Source organism: Chiloscyllium plagiosum, unplaced genomic scaffold, assembly GCF_037043375.1.
Source record: "Chiloscyllium plagiosum isolate Xiang-an unplaced genomic scaffold, Cpla_swu_hap1 HiC_scaffold_26, whole genome shotgun sequence".
NCBI lineage: Eukaryota > Metazoa > Chordata > Chondrichthyes > Orectolobiformes > Hemiscylliidae > Chiloscyllium > Chiloscyllium plagiosum.
In genome coordinates this window covers 3590769-3613670 of record NW_028270164.1, presented here as the reverse complement: position 1 = coordinate 3613670, position 22902 = coordinate 3590769, and the positions used below count along the sequence as shown (strand labels likewise).

The 22902-nt window shown below is 42.3% G+C and overlaps 1 protein-coding gene across 2 annotated transcripts in view; it reads right to left on the bottom strand.

Annotated features, from left to right (window-relative positions):
• The window catches only part of LOC122563025 (tyrosine-protein phosphatase non-receptor type 22-like), a 95809-nt gene extending 74559 nt beyond the window's left edge, over positions 1–21250 (bottom strand). For both annotated transcript variants that reach the window (XM_043716337.2, XM_087973428.1), the window contains exon 1: positions 21019–21250. In XM_043716337.2, the coding sequence (XP_043572272.2) occupies positions 21019–21108 (90 nt within the window). In that variant the 5' untranslated portion in view covers positions 21109–21250. The remainder of the gene's footprint in view (positions 1–21018) is intronic.
• Positions 21251–22902: the final 1652 nt, after the last annotated feature.

The window sequence follows — 22902 nt, the reverse complement described above, 5'->3', positions numbered from 1 at the left end:
CACCAAAGTGACTGACCCTCTCAAAAGCAAAATCTTGTCAGTGCTGAAGTAACACCAACATTTCTTGGAGATGATAAGAAGGTTGGGCAGCGTCAGTGAAGAGGAACAAAGCTACTTCTCAGGTTGAGATGACCAAAGGTCTGAAAGAGCTGGAAATGTGTTGCTGGAAAAGCGCAGCAGGTCAGGCAGCATCCAGGGAACAGGAGAATCGACGTTTCGGGCATAAGCCCTTCTTCAGGGTTTATTTTTCTGAAGAAGGGCTTATGCCCGAAACGTCGATTCTCCTGTTCCCTGGATGCTGCCTGACCTGCTGCGCTTTTCCAGCAACACATTTCCAGCTCTGATCTCCAGCATCTGCAGACCTCACTTTCCCCTCAAAGGTCTGAAAGGCCTAGCAATGCCACTGAAATGGTGTTCAAGAAGGCAGCCTACCACCATCTTCTCAATAAATATTCTATCCAGTTGCATTCCACTCTCCACAACGTTTAGTACACAATAAGTGGAAGGTTACTGTAAATTACATAAGAACAGTGACAGGTCTCTGAAGGTAGCAGGACAGTGGTAAAGAAGGTCAATGGGATTCTTTCCTCTACTAACTGAAGAGCAGAGCAGGAAAGTCATGGTAATTAACAGTAATTAACCCTCTGCAAGAGGATTGTGTACAGTTATGGTCACCTCATTACGGGAAGGATATGGTCATACTAGAGAGAGTACAGATACTCTTACCAGGACTGGGAATTTTAGCTCTAAACAAAAGTTCAATTGGCTAGGGTTGTTTCCTTTGTTGCAGAGGAGTATGGGGGTAATTTAGTGGTGGATCGCAAGGTTTGTGAAGGTTTGTAGCTCAGGTTGAGGTTTGCTCGCTGAGCTGTAGGTTTGATATCCAGACGTTTCATTACCTGGCTAGGTAACATCATCAGTGGCGACCTCCAAGTGAAGTGAAGCTGTTGTCTCCTGCTTTCTATTTATATCTTTCTCCTGGATGGGGTTCCTGGGGTTTGTGGTGATGTCATTTCCTGTTTGTTTTCTGAGGGGTTGATAGATGGCATCTAGATCTATGTGCTTGTTTATGGCATTGTGGTTGGAGTGCCAGGCCTCTAGAAATTCTCTGGCATGTCTTTGCTTAGCCTGTCCCAGGATAGATGTGTTGTCCCAGTCAAAATGGTGGTTTTTTTCATCCATGTGTAGGCTATGAGGGAGAGGGGGTCATGTCTTTTTGTGGCTAGCTGGTGTTCGTGTATCCCGGTGGCTAACTTTCTTCCTATTTGTCCTACGTAGTGTTTGTGGCAGTCCTTGCATGGAATTTTATAGATGACATTGGTTTTGTCCATGGGTTGTGCTGGGTCTTTTAAGTTTGTTAGTTTTTGTTTGAGAGTGTTGGTGGGTTTGTGTGCTACTAGGATTCCGAGGGGTCTCAGTATTCTGGCTGTCATTTCTGAAACTTCTTTGATGTATGGTAAGGTGGTTAGGGTTTCTGGCTGTGTTTGGTCTGCTTGTCGTGGTTTGTTCTTGAGGAATCTGCGCACTGTATTTTTTGAGTATCCGTTCTTCTTGAGTACGTTGAATAGGCGGTTCTCCTCTGTTTTCCGAAGTTTGTCTGTGCTGCAGCGTGTGGTGGCTCGTTGGAATAGCGTTCTGATACAGCTTCGTTTGTGTGTGTTGGGATGGTTGCTGGTGTAGTTAAGTATTTGGTCAGTGTTTGTCGATTTTCCGTATAAGCAGGTTTGTAGTTCTCCCTTGTCCTTTCTTTCGACTGTGACGTCCAGGAATGCGAGTTTGTTGTTGGTTTCTTCCTCCTTGGTGAACTTTATGCCTATGAGGGTGTTGTTGATGATGTTAAATGTCTCTTCTATCTTGTTTCGTTTTGTGTTGACAAAGGTGTCATCTACGTAGCGAACCAATCATCAAACCAAAAATCTGGGTTCGCTACGTAGATGACACCTTTGTCATCACTCCAACCACAACACCATAAACAAAACACATAGATCTAGATGCCAGCTATCAACCCCTCAGAAAACGAACAGGAAATGACATCACCGCAAACCCCAGGAACCCCATCCAGGACAAACATATAAATAGAAAGCAGGAGACAACAGCTTTGCTTCACTTGAAGGTCGCCACTGATGATGTTACCTAGCCAGGTAATGAAACGTCTGGATATCAAACCTACAGCTCAGCGAGCAAACCTACACCCTTAGTGGTGGATTTTAAAATTGAAGGGTCTTGATAGAGTGGATAGAAAGGACCTATTTCCTTAGCAGACAGGTCAGTAATGATAGGGGAATGTGTTAAAAGGGATGGGTAGAAGGGTTGGAGAGGAAATAAGAAAAATGCTTTTCCTACAGAGGGGGCCAGAGGTTTGCAACCCATTGCCCGAAGGGGTAGTAGAGGCAGAAAACTTTTCCAAATTTAAAACTTGGATATGCACCTGATGTGCCGTAACCCACAAGGTTATGGACCAAGTTCTGGAATGGAATTAGGACGGATAACTGTTTTTCAAATGACATTGAAATAATGGACTGCATGGCCTCATTCTATACAGTAATTTTATTTGACTTAAATATCCTGATCCTGCTGTCTTATTCATTCCCTTGATCCTTTAATCACACCCCGTCTAATCAAGCTGTGTGTCTTCATTCTCTCTATCCTCTAACATCCTACAGTGTCTATCATTACTTTGCTGCTCTTCCCCTTATCTAGTTTTCAAAAGTTCTTTCATGGGATGAAGACATTGCTGGCTGGGCCAGCATTTATTGTCCATCCCTAATGAGAGAGAGAGAGAGAAAGAGAGTGAGCAAGCGAGAGATAGCGAGAGAGAGACCCATAATGTCACATCTTCTGATGTGAGGGAATGTTAAATAACACATGTTCATAGACAGGGACGCAGGAGCTGTGGAGAAGGGGGTGTGGGAAGGCACATCGAAACAGACTGGACTGTGATCTGTTTGGACAAAAGGGATATCAAGGGGTTCACAATCCCTGCTCAATAGCATACCATTCCCTCTTGGTTATATCCCAAACTTCAGAGATATTTTGTGATTTCTCTTTGAGGAATATACAAGACTAGGTGTTAGAAAGGCGAAAGTGAGGACTGCAGATGTTGGAGATCAGAGTCAAGATTAGAGTGCTGCTGGAAAAGCACAGCAGGTCAGGCAGCATCCAAGGAGCAGGAAAGTCAATGTTTCAGGCAAAAGCCCTTCATCAGGAATGGTATTAGAAAACCTTTTTGACTGGCCTGGCGCGTGGTGGGGGTCTGGTGTCATATATCAGCCCGGGTTTGAGTGTTAACATGTTGGGAAGGTCACAGTCAAAGAACTATCCCCCTGGTTACCCTCTATTGGAGGTAAGAGGGACTCTTTCACCCTGAATACTAAAAGTCAGCTAGCTAGCAGCTAAACAAAAGGAAACAGCACCATAAAAGGATTCTGGATTAGTGGTGCTGGAAGAGCACAGCAGTTCAGGCAGCATCCAACGAGCAGCGAAATCGACATTTCGGGCAAAAGCCCTTCATCAGGAATAAAGGCAGAGAGCCTGAAGCGTGGAGAGATAAGCTAGAGGAGGGTGGGGGTGGGGAGAGAGTAGCATAGAGTACAATGGGTGAGTGGGGGAGGAGATGAAGGTGATAGGTCAGGGTGGAGAAGGTGGAGTGGATAGGTGGAAAAGGAGCTAGGCAGGTCGGACAAGTCCGGACAGGTCAAGGGGACAGTGTTGAGCTGGAAGTTTGAAACTAGGATGAGGTGGGGAAGGGGAATTGAGGAAGCTGTTGAAGTCCACATTGATGCCCTGGGGTTGAAGTGTTCCAAAGCGGAAGATGAGGCGTTCTTCCTCCAGGCGTCTGGTGGTGAGGGAGCGGCGGTGAAGGAGGCCCAGGACCTCCATGTCCTCGGCAGATTGGGAGGGGGAGTTGAAATGTTGGGCCACGGGGCGGTGTGGTTGATTGGTGCGGGTGTCTCGGAGATGTTCCCTAAAGCACTCTGCGAGGAGGCGCCCAGTCTCCCCAATGTAGAGGAGACCGCATCAGGAGCAACGGATACAATAAATGATATTAGTGGATGTGCAGGTAAAACTTTGATGGATGTGAAAGGCTCCTTTAGGGCCTTGGATAGAGGTGAGGGAGGAGGTGTGGGCACAGGTTTTACAGTTCCTGCGGTGGCAGGGGAAAGTGCCAGGATGGGAGGGTGGGTCGTAGGGGGGCGCGGACCTGACCAGGTAGTCACGGAGGGAACGGTCTGTGCGGAAGGCGGAAAGGGGTGGGAAGGGAAATATATCCCTGGTGGTGGGGTCTGTTTGGAGGTGGCGGAAATGTCAGCGGATGATTTGGTTTATGCGAAGGTTTGTAGGGTGGAAGGTGAGCACCAGGGGCGTTCTGTCTTTGTTACGGTTGGAGGGGTGGGGTCTGAGGGTGGAGGTGCGGGATGTGGACGAGATGCGTTGGAGGGCATCTTTAACCACGTGGGAAGGGAAATTGCGGTCTCTAAAGAAGGAGTCCATCTGGTGTGTTCTGTGGTGGAACTGGTCCTCCTGGGAGCAGATACGGCGGAGGCGGAGAAATTGGGAATATGGGATGGCATTTTTGCAAGAGATGGGGTGGGAAGAGGTGTAATCCAGGTAGCTGTGGGAGTCGGTGGGTTTGTAAAAAATGTCAGTGTCAAGTCGGTCGTCACTAATGGAGATGGAGAGGTCCAGGAAGGGGAGAGAGGTGTCAGAGATGGTCCAGGTAATCAGGATTGTCTGTCACCCTGATGGCTGGAATTCAGTCATGGTAGAAATGAAACAGAACTGCAGAGCCTCAACCAATCAACCTGCAAAACTAAGGAAAACAAAACTGACTGTCCAACTATAAATAGAGTCTAGATTAGAGTGGTGCTGGAAAAGCACAGCAGGTCAGGCTGCGTCCGAGGAGCAGGAAAATTTTCCTGCTCCTCAGATGCTGCCTCACCTGCTATGCTTTTCCAGCACCACTCTAATCTAGACTTTGGTTTCCAGCATCTGCAGTCCTTGTTCTTATCCTGTCCAACTATAAATGTCAATGCTACCAGTAACATCCACTGTGAAAGTTGCAGTATTCCACTGTCAGCTCTCCATGAACATTTCAGAGACAGGTCCATATTCCTGTTTTTTTAAAAACATGTTTTACGCTTTTAGACTCACCCCTACTTTCTGACCTGTTTGTATATGTGGTGCATTGACTATTAATACATTCACTCTTTGTTAATTCAAGAAAGTTTGGTTAAATTGACTCTTTTAAAGCATAATTAGCTTGAATGTGGGAGAAAACTCCTCCATAAGGAAGAGGATCAGTTTTGAAATTAACCTTGTTGTGACCAACCAAGGGGATGCCTGAAGAAAGTGGGGAGCAAGGCAGGCAATTCATTCCTCTGTACTCAGAGCTTAATGATTTGGTGTTTCCCATCTGAAACAGTAATGGATTGGGGAATCACACACACAGAAGGGAATTCCAGGAACTTGACCCAACGACAGTGACAGAATGATGATATAAGTTCAAGTCAAGATGGTGTGTCACCTGAAGGGAATCTTTTCAATCACTTCACTTACTTTCAAAGAACCTGTTCTTTGTTTTTGATAATGATTTCTTCTTTCCAAGTACTTTTATTTTACCTTTCAATTTGTGATTATCTTATGTTTGTGGCTTCTTATCACTCCCTCACTTGGGCTGCATGGTGGCTCAGTGTTTAGCACTGATATGTTTCTCAACCCCATTCTTCTGCCTTCTCCCCATAACCCTTGATCCCCTTACCAATCAAGAACGTATCTATCTCTGTCCTAAAGATACGCAATGACTTGGCCTCCATAGTCTCCTGTGGCAATGAGTTTCACGGATTCCCTACCCTCTGGCCGAATAAATTCCTATTCATCTGAGTTCTAAAGGGTCATCTAAAGGGTGGTGATAAAAAATAAATTAACCTCAACTTCAATTTTCCAAACAGGGGTCTCATGTGATGCAGTGGTTGTGTCCCTATCTTTGAGACAGAAAGGCCTGGTTTAAAGTTCCACCTGCAATGCAGGTGTTTAAAAACATCCCCAAACAGGTTGATTAGGAAATATCTTAATTTTCCAAATTTCTTTGGTAATAAACAAAGATTGAGCTTAAGGATCATAAGACAACAACTGCAACTGTCCCGCCAATCCAAAACTCACTCTTTCTTTACTTTACTTTTCACAGAAGGAATGTATTTATTGTAAGGAATTACATAAAAGGGTGGCTCAGTGGTTAGCACTGCTGCCTCACAGCACCAGAGACCCGCGTTCAATTCCTGCCTCAGGTAACTGTCTGTGTGGAGTTTGCACATTCTCCCCATGTCTGCGTGGGTTTCCTCTGGATGCTCCGGTTTCCTCCCACAGTCCAAAAATATGCAGGTTGGATGAGTTGGCCATGCTAAATTGCCCGTAGTGTTAGGTGTAGGGGAATGGGTCTGGGTGGGTTGCTTTTCGAAGGGACGGTGTGAACTTGTTGGGCTGAAGGCCTGCTTCCACACTGTAAGTAATCTAATCTAATCATAAACTCTACAGCACAGAAACAAAGCTATCTGCTCTGTAATTATTTATATATTCACACTCATGACCTTTCATTTATTTCCCTTATTTGCCTCCCCAAGTTCCTCATTATAACTACTCTCTGGGATATATTGAATGAATGAGTTTCATTGTCACACATACTCAAATGGAGTACAGTGAAAAGTTTACAAGTTGCCACTTACAGCACCATCTTAGGTACAAGGCACTCAGGTAGAGATCCTTCAGTACAAGTGTTTAGGGGAAAAAAATTTGAAAAAGTAAAGAATGAAATATATCTCCCCCCCATGTTACTATAATGTGGCTTCAGGCCCTGTGATATACTTTGTAGTACATTGCTATTATTTGGGAACTTGGTTTGAAAGTGGAGGTAAATAGATTTTAGTTTTCAGTTTTGTGAAAGTGGCGTGCTTTGTTTTAACAGAAGTTAGAAAGTTATTTTGAATAGTGAACGAAAGACAGATTTCCCTAGAAAGCATGTGACTTAATTTAAGTGACTCGATTAACTGCCTGGGCAGTTTCTGAAGAAGTAGTTACAAAGTTAAATCTCCGTGATGTACAGAAGGACAGAGTTTGTCTGAGTTTGGAAAAAGAAAAGAAGTTTCCAGGCTGTGGGAGTTGTTAGAAATCTGCAGGCTGTCAGACTTGGAAAGAAGTATTCAGGCTTTCAGAGCCATCCAAGGACAATCTAGATAGAGATATTTGCATCAGAAATTAAATACTTAAGATGGGAGTCATACTTCATTGGGATTGAGTGACTGTGAAGGATATTGCTGGAAAAAAAGTTTAAATCTCTTGCAGTTTATGTTGCAATCTTTCCGGATTGTTTTCTTTTCTTTTGTGTAATCAACTTGTATTATTTTGTTAAAGAATATTGGCAGCCTCGTGTGAATATCTTCAGTGACTGACCACCACTGTAACCAAATTGTCATTAAGTTTGACTAAATTCTTTTGCATTTGTGATGACTCTGTAAGTAGTGTGGCTTGATTTCCAATGCACTACTCCAGTGAGTATTGTCAACTATAACAATAAAACTTATTGTTTATCAAAACAGATTTCATTCTGGGATCTAACTTGTGCAGTATTACCATCACCTGGGATCATAAAACCTGAATTCAGCCAGGTTTTCTCCATTCATCCTTCTTGGCTTCTACACAGAAATACAGCAACTGGTCAATTCTGATCTCTTCCTCTTAAGCCTCCACCCACCTTGCTTCCTCATATCCAGCTTCCCCTTAAGAACATCTGTCCTTTTCAGGTTAACTGTGGGAGCAAATTCCACATTCTCCCACCGTCTGAGCAGAGGTTTTTACTGAATTCCTTATTAGATTTATTAGCGACTATTTTATATTCACATCCTGAGTTTTTGTCTTTGCTACATGTTATCTCGAAGGTTTACTTAAATAAATCCTTTCATGATTTATCTTTATCAGGTTACACATAAGCTTCCCTATTGTAGGAAAATGATCCCTAATTGTAAACATGCATCCCTTATTTGTCCAGAAAAGCAAATGCTCTTAAATTCTTTCTGAGCAATCAGCAATACCTCTTATTGGTAATCATGAAGTGGAGGTGCCGGTGTTGGACTGGAGTGACAAAGTTAAAAATCACACAGCACCAGGTTATAGTCCAACAGGTTTATTTGGAAGTACAAGCTTTTGGAGCACTGCTGGTTCTTCACCAGGTAGCTACCTGATGAAGGAGCAGTGCACTGCAAGCTAGTGCTTCCAAATAAACCTGGTGGACTATAACCTGCTGTTGTGTAATTTCTAACTTTCTAATTGGTAAAACAGTATCGGTTAGTAAATGGTCTTTCGTCGTACAGATGTACAGGAACAGTTTATTTTAGTGCAGGAGACCATTCATCTCATTGTACGTGGGGAACCATGGTCCTTGTATAAGATTATTGATTTTGAAATGATTACTAATTATGCAGCCCACTTAAGCCGTTTTTCCATTGAAGCTCGTTAAAAGGCTTTTGATGTGGAGTGAACAGCTAATTTGATATCACATAGTTTCCACTTTTAACCAAACTTAAAGTAATGGTCCCCACTAAATTTTTCCTATGCCAATCTCAAACCCACTTACTGATCTTGTGTATTTGTGTAGCCTTGTACCATCCTCTCTTCCAAGATGCCTCCAATTTTCCCTAAAAGATGCAATACTGTACTTCTCTATTACGACAATCACTCCTCTCATTCATGTAGCAGAGATTTGAAATTGATGAACCAGCCTCAACAACTCCCCAACAAACGGAAACAATCTTAATAAATAATAATTCATTCCATCAAAATCCTTCACAGTTTAAAATTTATCTTCTTAAGTTTGGGCATAGCCTTGACTGCTCTTAAGAAACACAGTCACAGTGTCTCTCTTTATAATTCTACTCCTCCCTTCTGAGAATCCACACTAATTGTCCTCTATGGTTTAAAAATCTTTCAAAAATGGACTGTCCAAAGTGGTTTAACCAAAGCTGAAAAATGCCTTTCTCTACTGCTGCTTTCATGTCTCATCTCTTGCATTATCTATGCCTTTACCTATATTATTTATAACCTATACCTATTTATAACCATTGACTTATTTAAAATCATGTCTTTATTTACCTGTGCTCATATTTTCAGGGAATTGTATATTTGAACTCTGTGGTGGAAGCGTGTGATTTATGTACATATTAATGGAATTATTTTAAAATTTAGATTTTAAACTAGAGGCATAGGGATGTTGGTCTTTTCTTTGTCACAGTGTTTAATAATTAACCATGGCTAGGCTTTTCCAAACTATAATTTGAAACCAGCATGCACCAGAGAGCAGATGGCTGAAGACCTCCTGAAGAGTTAATGGAAGTTTGATTATATTGAGGTTTTACAACATGAGAAGGGATAAAAACATTAAGGAATGAGCTTAGCAGAAACTAGCTTTAAAAAATGTAAACACTTTTGAATGCAGTTGGGAGGTGATCTTATTGAAGACAGATATAAGAATAGTTTCTCCTCAAAAAAGGAAATTGTTCAGAGCAGTTATGTGAATAAGTTACTTCAGTGTCAGTTTCAGTTTGCGAAAACTTCCAAGCCAGAAGTATTTGGTTTGAATTCTGCATTAATTATTCAAAGCTGAGAAAGTCTAAGATCTCAATTGTATGAGGATTCAAATGAAAGACTTCAGAGCTGGTAGCGCAGGAATAGGAGAATAATCAGTGAAGTCAAACCTATGGTTTGGGCAGGGTAGGAAAATTTTCCTGTTTTTTTTGAGTAACTATAAAATGGTGTTTGAGAATACACGGGACTTAATTTTATCATATATCTTGGTATTTTTCAAACAAGTTATATTTGGATCTTTGTTTACTCAGAATCTTCAGTGCCCCCTTTTGGAAGTCCAATAGTTGTGGAAAAGAAGAGAATGATATCTGTGTGTGTACAATGTACATTAATTCAGTGACAGAAAAGATGGGTGAGGGAACCACATTATTATACAGTTTCATAACAGGATGTGTGGTTGCCCTTATTTGACCAATCAAATTGTGGACATTTGGCTTGGCCAGTTGGTTAGAGCTCTAATATATATGTTTTTTTTAACTTCTTGTTTCAAAGGTTAACATTCAGATCGTTAAGGCTTTGTGGTCTCTGATATGTAGTTTTCAGAACCAGAAGGTCACAGTCTAAGGATATGAGGGAATCTCTCTAGGACTGAGATGAGGGAAATTTCTTCAACAGAGAGTGGGGAGCCTGTAAAATTCACTACCACCAGAAAGGGGTTGAGGCCAAAATATTGAATGTTTTCAAGAAGGAGATAGATGCGATTCTTGGGGTTAACGGGATCAAAGGGCAAGGGAAGAAAGCAGCAACAGATGACTGAGTTGGATAATCAACCGTGAGGAGGCTTGAAGGGCTGAATGGCCTACTCTTGATTCTATTTACTCCATCTCTGTAAATGAGTTGCCAATTGTCCATGATTGACCTGGAGTGTCTGAGAATTAAACAATGGACCAAAGGACGCTGCATGGAATAAAACTACAACAGGAAGGAACATGTTGCTTTGTTTTGTTTGTATCAATATTGAAGTTTGGAGCAAAGTTATTTGACTTAGAGTTAAGAATAATCATATTGCCCAAGCAATAGGGTTTTAACATTCTGATTAACCATGAGGTGAGTGCCATATGGATGGGGTGTGTCAGGTGATCAATGGTGTGAGTTTTGGGTTTGGATGCATGTAGAAAGAAATTCCCAGTGTTAGAAACCCTATCACTGTGGCTGCAAGCTTTGCAAATTGAGGGAGCTTTTCATGTTTAAAATGATTATGCCAGATTTGTTCCAATTCCAGGCAGGAGAGAAGTGCTCTGGGGAACAGGATGTCAGAGAATTGGAAGCAAAGTGTTGTAGCAAGTAGTGAACCAAGAAATGTGACTTCTGCTGGGAGTAAGGCAGTCGCTGTTCTATCACTGGATGGGTTTCCTGAAGGTTTACAAAGGTTACGTCCTCAGAGTTAATGCTTCACTGTTGGAAAAATTCCAAATCAACAAACAAAGAGTTGTTAGCGTTTGCAACTGCAGGTGGATTTTAACTGATAAGAATACAAATATTAAGTACGCTTTACATAAAACTATTTAAAAACTGCTAATCAAAAACAGGATGTTAAAGCACTGCGATTATCAAGGATGTTAATAGAATTGAGATGATGAAGCTCTCAGGGAAGATTGAACACTCTGGAAAAGAGAGGACAGAGGTCAGACCTGATTGAAGTTTGACATCTATATCAGGATTTAAACCCCACCAAGCTTCCTTCCAATTGCAATTCCCTGTTCATACTTTGTCTCTTACTCAGCCCCCTACTGTACTCACTGTATACCCAAGACTGCATCGCCAAATACCAGATTAATGCCATTTACAAGGTCGCTGATGACACCACCGTAGTTGTTGAATCTCAGATGGCGACGAAACAGACTACAGACTGGAGGTGGAAGACCTGGAAGAATGGGGCACTAAGAACAACCTAGCTCTCAATGCCGGCAAAACCAAGGAACTCATATTTGACCTATGGTGGGATGTTACTCAAGCCCCCTCTACACATTAACAGCCCAGAGGTGTAACGAGTTGCGAGTGTCAAGCTCCTGGGAGTGGTCATCCACAACAAGCTTTCTTGGACTCTTCATGTGGACACACTAGTTATGGACCAACAATGTCTCTTCTTTCTCAGGCAGCTGAGGAAATTTGGCATGACGGCAAATACGCTTGCGAACTTTTATAGGTGCGCCATTGAGAGCATTGTGTCTGGATGTATCACTATCTGGTATGGCAACTGTACCATTCAAGATTGGAGACAGTTACAGAGAGTGGTGAACTCGGCCCGGGCAATCTACCAGGCCCGCTGTCAAGGAAAGGCAAACAACATTCTCAAAGATCCATCCCACCCTGGCAATGTTTTTCTGCAACCTCTACCATCAAGGAGAAGGTACAGAAGCCTGAACACATTCACCAGCCGGTTTCGTAACAGTTTTTACCCTAGTGTTGTTAGAATACTGAATGGACTCAAACTCTTAGCATTCAACTGGACCTGTGTTTTTGTTTTTGCCGCTGTTTATCTATTATTTGCTTATCTATGCTACTTAATTCTGTGATCTGCCCATATTGCTTGCAAGACAAAGCTTTTCACTGTGCCTCGGTATACTTGACAATAAACTCAATTCAATTCCCTCCTTTCTGCCACATGTTCGGTCGTTGAGTTTTGGAGCCAGTGGTTGTGATTTTTTGGTGTTTCTTGGATGAAGGAAGAGTGACCATTTGGATTTTTTTTAATCACCCTGTACAGGGATATTATTACACACCTCAGGAGCAAGTGGGACTTTAATTCATACCTTGTGGTTCAGAGGTATGGACACTACCACTGCACCACGAGGGTCCTCAAAAATAATTATTTACAGGCTTTGAAGGATGGTGCATGGCCAACCAATTACAATGACCAGTTTGGAAGAAGGGTCACTGGACTCAAAATGTTAACTCTGCTCCCTCTCCATGGATGCTGCCAGGCCTGCTGAGTGTCTCCAGCAATTTCTGCTTTTACAATGCAATGACAATTTGGCTGGTTAATCGATATCAAGAAAGCTATCACTGATTAGCCACGACCAACATCAAAGTCAAAACTACTGAGCATTGCCCAGTTTCTAACAAGTTGAGAAGTTTGGTTTCATCGTGTTGCACTTTGCACCAACAATTTACATTTATATCCTACGATGTTTCACAAAAAAGCGTTTACACCAAAAACTTAACACTGAATCGCATGAAGAGATATTAGGTCAGATGACCAAAATTTTGGTCGAAGACATAAGTTCAAAGAAGCATCTTATAAGAGGAGGGGTTTAGGGTTGGAATGCAAGAGCTTAGTCAGCTGACGGCCTAGCTGCCAGTGGGGGTGTGAATAAACTTGAGGATGAGTGAGATTGACAGAAATGTGAAGTTACACAGTGCAGCAAACAGAAAGATGGGCCACAGCTCCACAGCTGCATAGAACTGCAGCAAATTATCACCCTTTAACAACAGCTACTTACATATTAAATAAATTGAAGGGAACGTAAGCATAATGAAGAGAACTAATTTTTTTTCAACATAGAAGATTAAAGTGGGACTTCAAATTTATTGGCGGGCACGTTTGGCACATTAAACAGATAATAGAACGATGGTCTGAAGATCTCTGTTTCGCATGAGGGACGTGGGGGGGAAAGTGGCGGCATGGCACCAGAATACTGATCCGGAGGCTCAAATAAATGCTCTGGGGACACAAGTTCAAAACCCACTGTGGCAGTTGTTGGAATTCAAATTTAATTAGTGAAACTGGAACCAAAAGCAAGTCTCATTGATGGTGAAACAATCATCACTTGTAAAAATACACCTCATTCGTTAATGTCCTTTAGGAAAATAAATCGCTCATCCTTACCTGCATTTGGCCTACATGCAACTCCAGACCCACAGCAAGCTGGGTGATTCTTAAGTGCCCTTTGAAATAGTCCAGCCTGACACTCAGTTCAAGGGCTATTAAGGACGAGCAACAAATGCTTAATTGCCAGATGCCCAAATCCTTTTAAAAACAGCATCACAATGTCATTTACAAACTCTAGGTTCACTTCTGCTTTGCCAATTTTCATTTTTAAATTAATTTTAAAGTTCTCATCCTGGTTGGCATCTTCATGGCGTCTCTCCTCCTCCTCTGTTGCTGTCGTCTTCCCTGTCTCCATAGCCTTCTGCGGTCTCTCTGCTCCTCAACTGCTGACCTGTCTCGCATCCTGATCTTTGTGAGGATCTGGCTTTTCACATCCCCCTCCCAAAAAAAATTTTCTCAGTGAGATATCAACGAACAGCTTTGCAGCTTTAGGAACAGTCAAAGCTATTCAGTTCCTTGAGCCTGTTCTAACACCGAATTAGATCATGACTGAATGTACTACTGGTGCTTTATATTTCTTGATATCAACGAAATCGTTCAAAATTAGTTCTGAAACTTTCAGCTGGTCCCAACATTCACAGCCTTTTGGGGAGAAAGCTTCAGATGTTCAAATTGTGCCAAGCCCTAGCTCTGTCCTCTAATAATGTCCTGATCATGATATTTTGTTTTAGACTAAAGAAACATGTTTTTGTGTCAAACGTTTTGTTTTTATTCATTCATGGAGTGTGGGTATCACTGGCTAGACCAGCATTTATTACCCATCCCTAATTACCCAGAGGGTTGTTAAGAATCAAGTCAACCACATTGCTGTGGGTCTAAAGACACATTTAGACCAGACCCAGGTAAGGACGGCAGTTTACTTCCATGAATGATATTTAATGAACCAGATAGGTTTTTCATGACAAGCGAACATGGTTTTATGGTCATCACTAGACTCTTAATTCCAGAGCTTTATTGAATTCAAATTCTCCCATAGCAGGATTTGAACTCAGGCTCTCAGAACATTATCTGGGTCTCTGATTTAACACGGTTTAGATCAGAGTGGTGCTGGAAAAGCACAGCAGGTCAGGCAGCATCCGAGGAGCAGGTAAATCGATGTTTCGGGCAAAAGCCCTTCATCAGGAACTCTGGTTTCCAGCATCTACAGTCCTCACTTTTGCCCTCTGATTTAACAGCCCAGTGATAATATCACTAAGCTGTCACCTCCCACATTTGTACCAAATATTTCTGGAATAACATGTCTCAAAACAGTGCAGCCACTTATTTGGAGTGGCAGGTTACCGGTTATTTGCCTACTTGGTATCTGTCCAATTGCTTTTAATCATCATGGGGAACACCCAATGCTGGCTATTCTGTAAGCATCTGACGGCACAATATTCAGTAACAATTTACATGTGTATCCACGGGTTCCTGTCTCTCTAACAGACAGTCTATACCCTCAATACTTCCACAAGCTTCCAGCTGTAATATGGCAAAGCATAGTCACTGATAAAAGATCAACTGAAGTTTATCAAAAATGGAAAAATAGAAGCCAACAATAAACTAACATTAATCTAAGAACAGAGAGCAGGAACTTTTACAAGTTTATAAAATAAGAGGGAGCAGCTAAAGGACATATTATTCCCTTGGAGGCATCATAGAGAATGAGGAAATGATCGAGACGTTGAGCAAATATTTTGTATCTGTCCTCAAAGTAGAAGACAGGAATTAATGACTAGAACTAGAGGGTGATTAAATTGAATTGGATGGAGTTGAATCGAATTGAATTTATTGTCACGTGTACTGAGGCACAGTGAAAAGCTTTGTCTTGTGAGCGATACAGACAGATCACAGAGTTAAGTAGCAGAGATAAGCATAAAATAGCTAAACAGCAGAAAAACAAAAACACGAATGTGAATAGTCTGAGTCCATTCAGTATTCTAACAACAGTAGGGTAGCCAGTAAGCTGGCTTTGAGGATTGGAGGAGCTTCAAAGCTGTGAGTTTAGATAAAACAAAGTTATTAGTAATTTTTAAAAGTATGCTGTTAAGTTTAAAAAGTGTAGAACGATTGTAAGAAGTAGGAAACTGAGATCTGCATGCAGGAGCTCACAAGGAGTCGACCATATCCAGCACCATCTTGCAGGGTTACAATGAAGATAATTAGTGAGAAACTTAAGGTAAGGGAATAGGTATCAGACAAATTTCCAGACAAATTTCCAGGATCTATGTCTTAGGAATATAAAGAGATAATTGCAGAAATAGTCCATATTCTGGGTGTGCTTTTCCAAAATTCTCTGGATTCTTGAATAGTCCCAATGAATTGGAAACTATCAATAGCAATTCCACTATTCAAGTAATGAGGGAAAGAGAAAATAGGAACTATAGATCAGTTAGTCATTGGGAAAGTACTGAACCTCTTTAATGAGGAAGTTTTAACAATAAACTCAGAAAATCATAATATGGCAGACAAAGGAAAATCATGGTTGACAAATTTGTTAGAGTCTTTGGAAGATGTATGTAGTAGGGTTAATAAAGGGATGCAGTGTACTTGACATACCAAAAGACTTTGAATAAAGGTTTTTATAAAAAAGGTCAGTACACAATATAAGAACTCCTGGAGATCATGTATTAACATGGATAGAGAATTGTTTAATGGACAGACAGGGATGGATAGGGAAAAAGTGGGAATTTTCAAGTTGACAGGTTGAGATTAGTAGAGTGCTGCAAGGATCAGTGTTAGACCCTCAGCTGTAAACAGTCAATACTGATGACCTGGATGACAAGACCGAGAGGAACGTATGTAAATTTTTAGATGATACAAAACTGGGTGGGAATGTAAGCTGTGAGAAGGACATAGAGTCTGCAGGTTAGGTGAGTGGGCTTAAAGGTGGAGATGGTATTATGTGGTGAAGGTTATTCACTTTGGTAAAAAAATGCTAGAAAAAAACATTTTAAATAAATTTAATTGCTGATTATCAGGGAGTCTTGTTGGTACTCATACAAGAAAAAGGGCATGCTGATATAGCAAGTGATTGTCAAGGTAAATAACATGTTGGTCTTGATTGTAAAGGTATTGGAGAACAAGAATAGGGAAGTTTTGCTGAAACTTTACAGGTGAGACCACATCTGCAATACTGTACACGACATTGGTTTCCATGTTTACAGAAGGACATAGTTCCTTAAAGATCAAATGTACAGAGCAGTTGTAGTCAGCACACTTCTAGCATGCAGTGAGCCAGACTGCATATACGCTACAAACAAGGCTATGGGAGAAATTCCATCAGTAATGCTTCCACCACATTCTCCAGAATTATAGGAAGACTGTCAACCAAATGTTAGTGTGCTCCTTGAAGCCAGCTCCATTAGCATTCAGATCAAATTCATGCAAAGTCAACTTTGGTGGAGGGTAGCATGGTGGCTCAATAGTTAACATTACTGCCTCACAATGCCAGGGATCTGGGTTTGATTCCACCCTCGGTCAACTATCTATATAGAGTATGCATGTTCTCCCTGAATCTGCATGGGATTCCTCTAATTTCCTCCCATAGTGTAAAGATGTACAGGTTAGGTGGATTGGCCACGGGGAATGCAGGATTACAGGGATAGGGTAGGGTAGGGTAAGGGGGTGGGTCTGGGTGGGATGCTTTTCGTAGGGTCATTGTGGACTCAAAGAGCCAAATGGCCTGCTTCCACTCTGTAGGGATTCTGTGAGTGAACACTACATCTAGATGGCCAAAGTCAACCTCGCTGGAACTAAGAAACTGCTTCAAACACACTCTAAAGTGCAGCAGCGACAGTGACAGTGAGAAGTTTGTTACCAATTGTTAAGATGGTGACAACTGATCCATCAAGCTGTAACATAGTTTTAGTCTGAGTGTTTATTGATGAGGCACAACAGTAGTGGAGACGAAAAGGAAGCACATCCTACAGTTTGAGTCCCACTACATCAGGGCACATCCTGCCCCATACGCTCAAAGATCTACAGCTTCAGAATCAGCCAGTTCAGTCACGTGATAACCCATGACTCTTGCCTCTGAATAGACCGGTGGGAGAACCTCTACAAGACCCATGGGAAATCATTCATTACACTCACAGTGCAGAAAGAGGCTGTTTGGCCCATCAGGTCTGCACCGATCCTCTAAAGAGCATCCCACCCACAGTTCCCAGGCTAATCCATCTAAACTACACATCTCTGGACACTATGGGCAGTTTAGCATGGCCAATCCACCTAACCTGCACATCTTTGGACCTTGGGAGGAAATTGGAGCACCCAGAAGAAACACATGCAGACACAGGGAGAATGTGCAAACTCCACACAGACAGTCACCTGAAGATGGAATTGAACCCGGATCCCTGGTGCTGTGAGGCAGCAGTGCTAACCACGGTGCCAAAATCTCCAAATGGAGCTCGTTGAGTTTGAGTTACCTTGGTAACAGGCAACAGCCTGCCCAGCTGAAACTCATGTTAACTGAGATGCTAGCAGAGGATAGCATGGGGCTCTTGTGGTACCGTGGTAGTGTCCCTGCTCCTGAACTGGGAGACCTGGGTTGAAGTCCTACCTGCTCCTGAGGTGTGTAATAATATCTTTGTTAGGTGGCTTAGAAAAGGATTATATGGACTCTTGTGGTGCAGTGGTAGTGCCCCTACATTTGGGCCTGGAGACCCAGATTCAAGTCCCACCTGCTCCAGAGGTGTATATTAACATCTTTGAGCAGGATGATTAGAAAATAAAGCAGCTCCTGGTTGTAGTTGATAGTTAAAAACAGCTTTTAAAAAATGTCATGTGATTTGGTGTTCAGAAAACCATTCAGTTTTGTGTGATAACACTTATGAATGTAACAAAAAAAGAATAAAGCAGACCCAGAACTGAATGTCCCAGGCTGGTTCTAGCCTACAAACGCCATGAATAGTGGCTCTATTTTGGTGTTTAACAATAAACCATGTTCGTTTCCAGTCGGGCTTCCTGAGTTAGTATAACCAGCCACCTTAAATGGAAGAACATTTGCCATCAACATTGAACTACACTGGAGGCAGTGAATAGAGGTTCACTTGATTGGTCTGTGGGATGAGAGGGTTGTCCTACTACAAGAAGCTGAGTAAACTATTCTCACACTTTCTGGAGTTTAGAAGAATGAGAGGTGAACTCATGAAAGATTCGGAAAGACTTGACAGGATTGATACAGAGAGGTTACCAGCGTGGATCAAGGAAACTGAAACATTGAAATGAAAAGTAAGGAAGAAAGGTGGAGTTTAGGGTGAAGGTCATCAGTTTTCTGTACAGAATAGAGGAGCATGCTTGAATATGACCACTTCCTCCTAATTATTATATCATTACACCTGATCTTGTTAAGGTAGTTGGATGAAGTTAGGACACTTCACATCCTTATAAGGCAAAAAAAACTACCAATCACAAATTTTAAATTATTTTTATGTTTGCATCTACTGATTTTTGTTGGTTCTATGATTCTAGCAATCTTTAAACGAAGCATTTCCCCATCCTTCTGTAAGGAATGTAAGCCGAGTTGACGTCATGTCTCCTTACAACCGACAGTCTGGAGAATTGGCATTGTGGTCCTTCCAAAGACAGTGGAAGGAGATTCAATCGTGATCTCCAAAAGGAGAACTGGGGAATAAGTAATTGCAGGGTGATGGGGAAAGAGCAAGGGAGTGGAACTAAACAAATTAGCTCAGACAAAGGGCCAGCACATGCACCACGGGCCAAATGGTCTCCATTGTATAATCATGGGCTACCTGGGACAGATGAAAGCTTGTGGACATTTTCATGGGACTGAGCTCTCTACATTCTTAGCCAGACTACATTAGTCATCTCCTCATGCTATTGAAGTTCCTGTGGCCTAGAAAGCCATTTTGAACGCTCTTCCATTACGCTGTAGTTGCTTGCACACCACTAAAAATAAACCAGTAACTTATCTTCAAAAATATCTTCAACTCCCTTTAATGATGGGTCATTTTATAACTTGCACTGCTCTGCAAACTGTTTGGAAAAAAAACAAAATTATCTTCTGACAAAAATCCTAATTAAAAGGGTTGGAACAACTTTGGGCAGAAACCTACATGGAGTTTCACTTTATTGAAATGGTTTGTAGTGAGAGTTAAATCCCAGGAATAGTGCCTTTCATTGGAAGAAAGCTCCTGAAAAATGGTAAATGTGTACACAAAAGAATATAAGAACTCAGCACAGGAGTAGGCCATTCAGCCCTTTGAGCCTGCTCCGCCATTTAATAAGTTCATTGCCGATTTGATTATATCCTTAGCTCCAATCCCCTGTCTACCACCATCCCCACACACACGTAACTCCATATTTACTCATTGGTCAAAACTCTGTATAACTCAATGTCCCAGTCTTTTATATTCTCTGGGCGAGAGAGGTCCAAAGACTAATGATGATGTTCTGAAGAGTCACTGAACTCAAAACATTAACTCTGCTTTCTTCCAACAGATACTGTGAGACTTGCTGAGTTTCGCCAGCAAGTTCTGTTTTGTTCCAAAGACTTACAGCTCAGAGAGATTAAAAAATCCCTCTTCGTCCTTGTCTTAAATAGGAAATCCGTTATTTTTAACTTCCATCCCTCAATTCTAAACAAGGGGAAACATTCACTCTCACAGCCCTATGAAGAACCTCCTCAGGATCTTCCACATTTCAATAAGATCGCCTCTCATTCTCCTAAACGCCAATGCTCAATGTTTCATGGTCAATCAGGAACCAGCAAAATGAACTTTCTCTGAACTGCTTCAGGTGTAACTTTTTTCTTTTCTTCAGAATGGGGATCAAAGCCCAACACAGAACCCCAGCTTACTCTCACTATCCAGCTGGCAATAACCTACTGTGTACACACACTAACACACTCCTGGGCTCCCCTACACATACAGCGGGTACACTCCCAGACCCCCAGGTATTAACAACACTCACTCAGTCACCTCTAAACATGGAGACTCCCTCAGATTTCACTTCCCTTTCTAAAAATTGAACCTCGAATACACACATCCGCAAGACAGAGATCCCAATCATAAGGGGCTCGTTGCTAAAAGTCATTGACTTAATAGAAAGTCGGCAGCCACTGAATGGGCCGAATGATTAACATTCCGTGCCCCAAAATGACACGGTGACTCAATCAGGTTGACAACCACCTGATGAAGGAGCGTCGCTCCGAAAGCTAGTGCTTCCAATTAAACCTGTTGGACCATAACCTGGTGTTGTGTGATTTTTCTAACTTTGCCCATCCCAGTCCAACACCGGCACCTCCATATCATCATTGCAGGCCAGCCGCTTACGGTGTTTAGTTAGTGATAGCGAACACTATTCCTCTTTCAACTTTTACAATTCAATAAAGAATGCAAAAATCCGAGAGCGAGAGCTTGTAAAGAGTGAAGGAGCGGGGAGCCCTGTGTCAGGTCTGAGGGCAGGGAGCTGCACTGTCTCCTCTCTGTAACCGGTTCAGTCAGTTCTCCAGCTTAACTTCAAGGCAGACTGTCTCTGAACAGCACTCTCTCTCTCTCTCTCTCAACCCTCTACAGGGTTCGGCTTTCGCAGCGCAAGCTGAACAAGAGACTCACCAGAAACTCCCCCGAAATTGTCTCCTCTTTGCTGTGTTTCTTGTTGTGTACCTGCCTGAGGAACCTCACCAGGATGCTTCCCTGATCCATGCTGAGAGCTGGCGTACTGCTGGATACTCTGCCCAGCTGCTGCGAGACATGACAGAGGCTGAGACTGAGCTGGCCTGAAAGGCAGGACTTTGAGCTGCATGTCTGCGGTTTTAACAAAAGCAGGATGGAATCAGCAGTCACTAACTGTGGTCAGAGGGGGGAAGAGAGAGCGGCTCTTTTTGGGTCCTAGTGCCCCTTGGCGATTTCAGGCAGCGTCCACATTACAGAATGTTTGGTGTAGACATTCTTGTTGTAATGTTTAGGCACCTCAGAAATTTTACACCCTTTTTTCCAACTCGACAGATTGCTCTTTCAAATTAAACAGTTTAATTTAGAGGATTGTGATTGGCTTGTAACAACTTATCTTAATATAGCGTACTTATTGGAATAAAATGTTGCAAGACACTACGCAGGAGCATTTACAAGAGAAATTTGGCGTGTAACATAGTCTTGACTTTTCCTGGTGTAGTGTGATTTTTAACTTTGTACACCCCAGTCCAACACCGGCATCTCCAAATCATGACTTTTCTTTATGTGCCTTACAGTGCATTTTATTTCTGCGCTGCTCTGTGTGTATGCTAGGGCGGACTATTTCTGTGTGTCTACGTGTCTATGTATGTGTACTTGGTTGTCTGTGCGTAGAGGACACTGTAAATTTGTATGGGGTTCTATTTGTAGAGGTTGGGGCTGCTGTGTGTCTCTGAGATTGTCTGTGCGAGGTGTGTTAGCTATAGTTCTCTTATATGCCTGTGTTTTAGAGCTAAGAGCAGCAAGGAGGGGACATGAAAGGTCCTTAGTTGGTAGGATTAGGGAAAAACCTAAGGCTTTCTATAGGTATGTCAGGAATAAAAGAATGACTAGGGTAGGAATAGGTCCAGTCAAGGATAGTAGTGGGAAGTTGTGTGTGGAGGCTGAAGAGATTTGGGAGACACTGAATGAATACTTTTCGTCAGTATTCAATCAGGAACAGGACATTGTTGCCGATGTGAATACTGAGTCACAATTAAGTAGAATGGATGGCTTTGAGGTATGTAGGGAAGAGGTGTTGGAAATTCTGGAAAGGGTGAAAATAGATAAGTCCCGTGGGCCTGATGGCATTTATCCTAGGATTCTCTGGGAGGCAAGGGAGGAGATTGCAGAGCCATTGGCCTTGATTTTTATGTCCTTGTTGTCTACAGGAGTAGTGCCAGAAGATTGGAGGCTAGCAAATGTGGTTCCCTTGTTCAAGAAGGGGAGTAGGGATAACCCTAGTAACTATAGGCCGGTGAGTCTCACTTCTGTTGTGGGCAAAGTCTTAGAGAGAATTGTAAGGGATAGGATTTATGAACATCTGGATAGGAATAATGTGATCAAGGATAGTCAGCATGGTTTTGTGAAGGGCAGGTCGTGCCTCACAAACCTTATTGAATTCTTTGAGAAGGTGACTAAGGAGGTGGACGAGGGGAAAGCGGTAGATGTGATGTATATGGATTTTAGTAAGGCGTTTGATAAGGTTCCCCATGGTAGGCTACTTCAAAAAATACGGTGGTATGGCATTGAGGGTGAGTTGGAGGTTTGGATTAGGAATTGGCTGGCTGGAAGAAGACAGAGGGTAGTAGTTGATGATAAAGGTTCATCTTGGAGTGCTGTTACTAGCGGTGTTCTGCAAGGATCCGTTTTGGGACCATTGCTGTTTGTCATTTTTATAAATGACCTGGAGGAGGGGCTAGAAGGTTGGGTGAGCAAGTTTGCGGATGATACGAAAGTCGGGAGGAGTTGTTGACAGTGAGGAAGGATGTGGCAGGTTACAGCGGG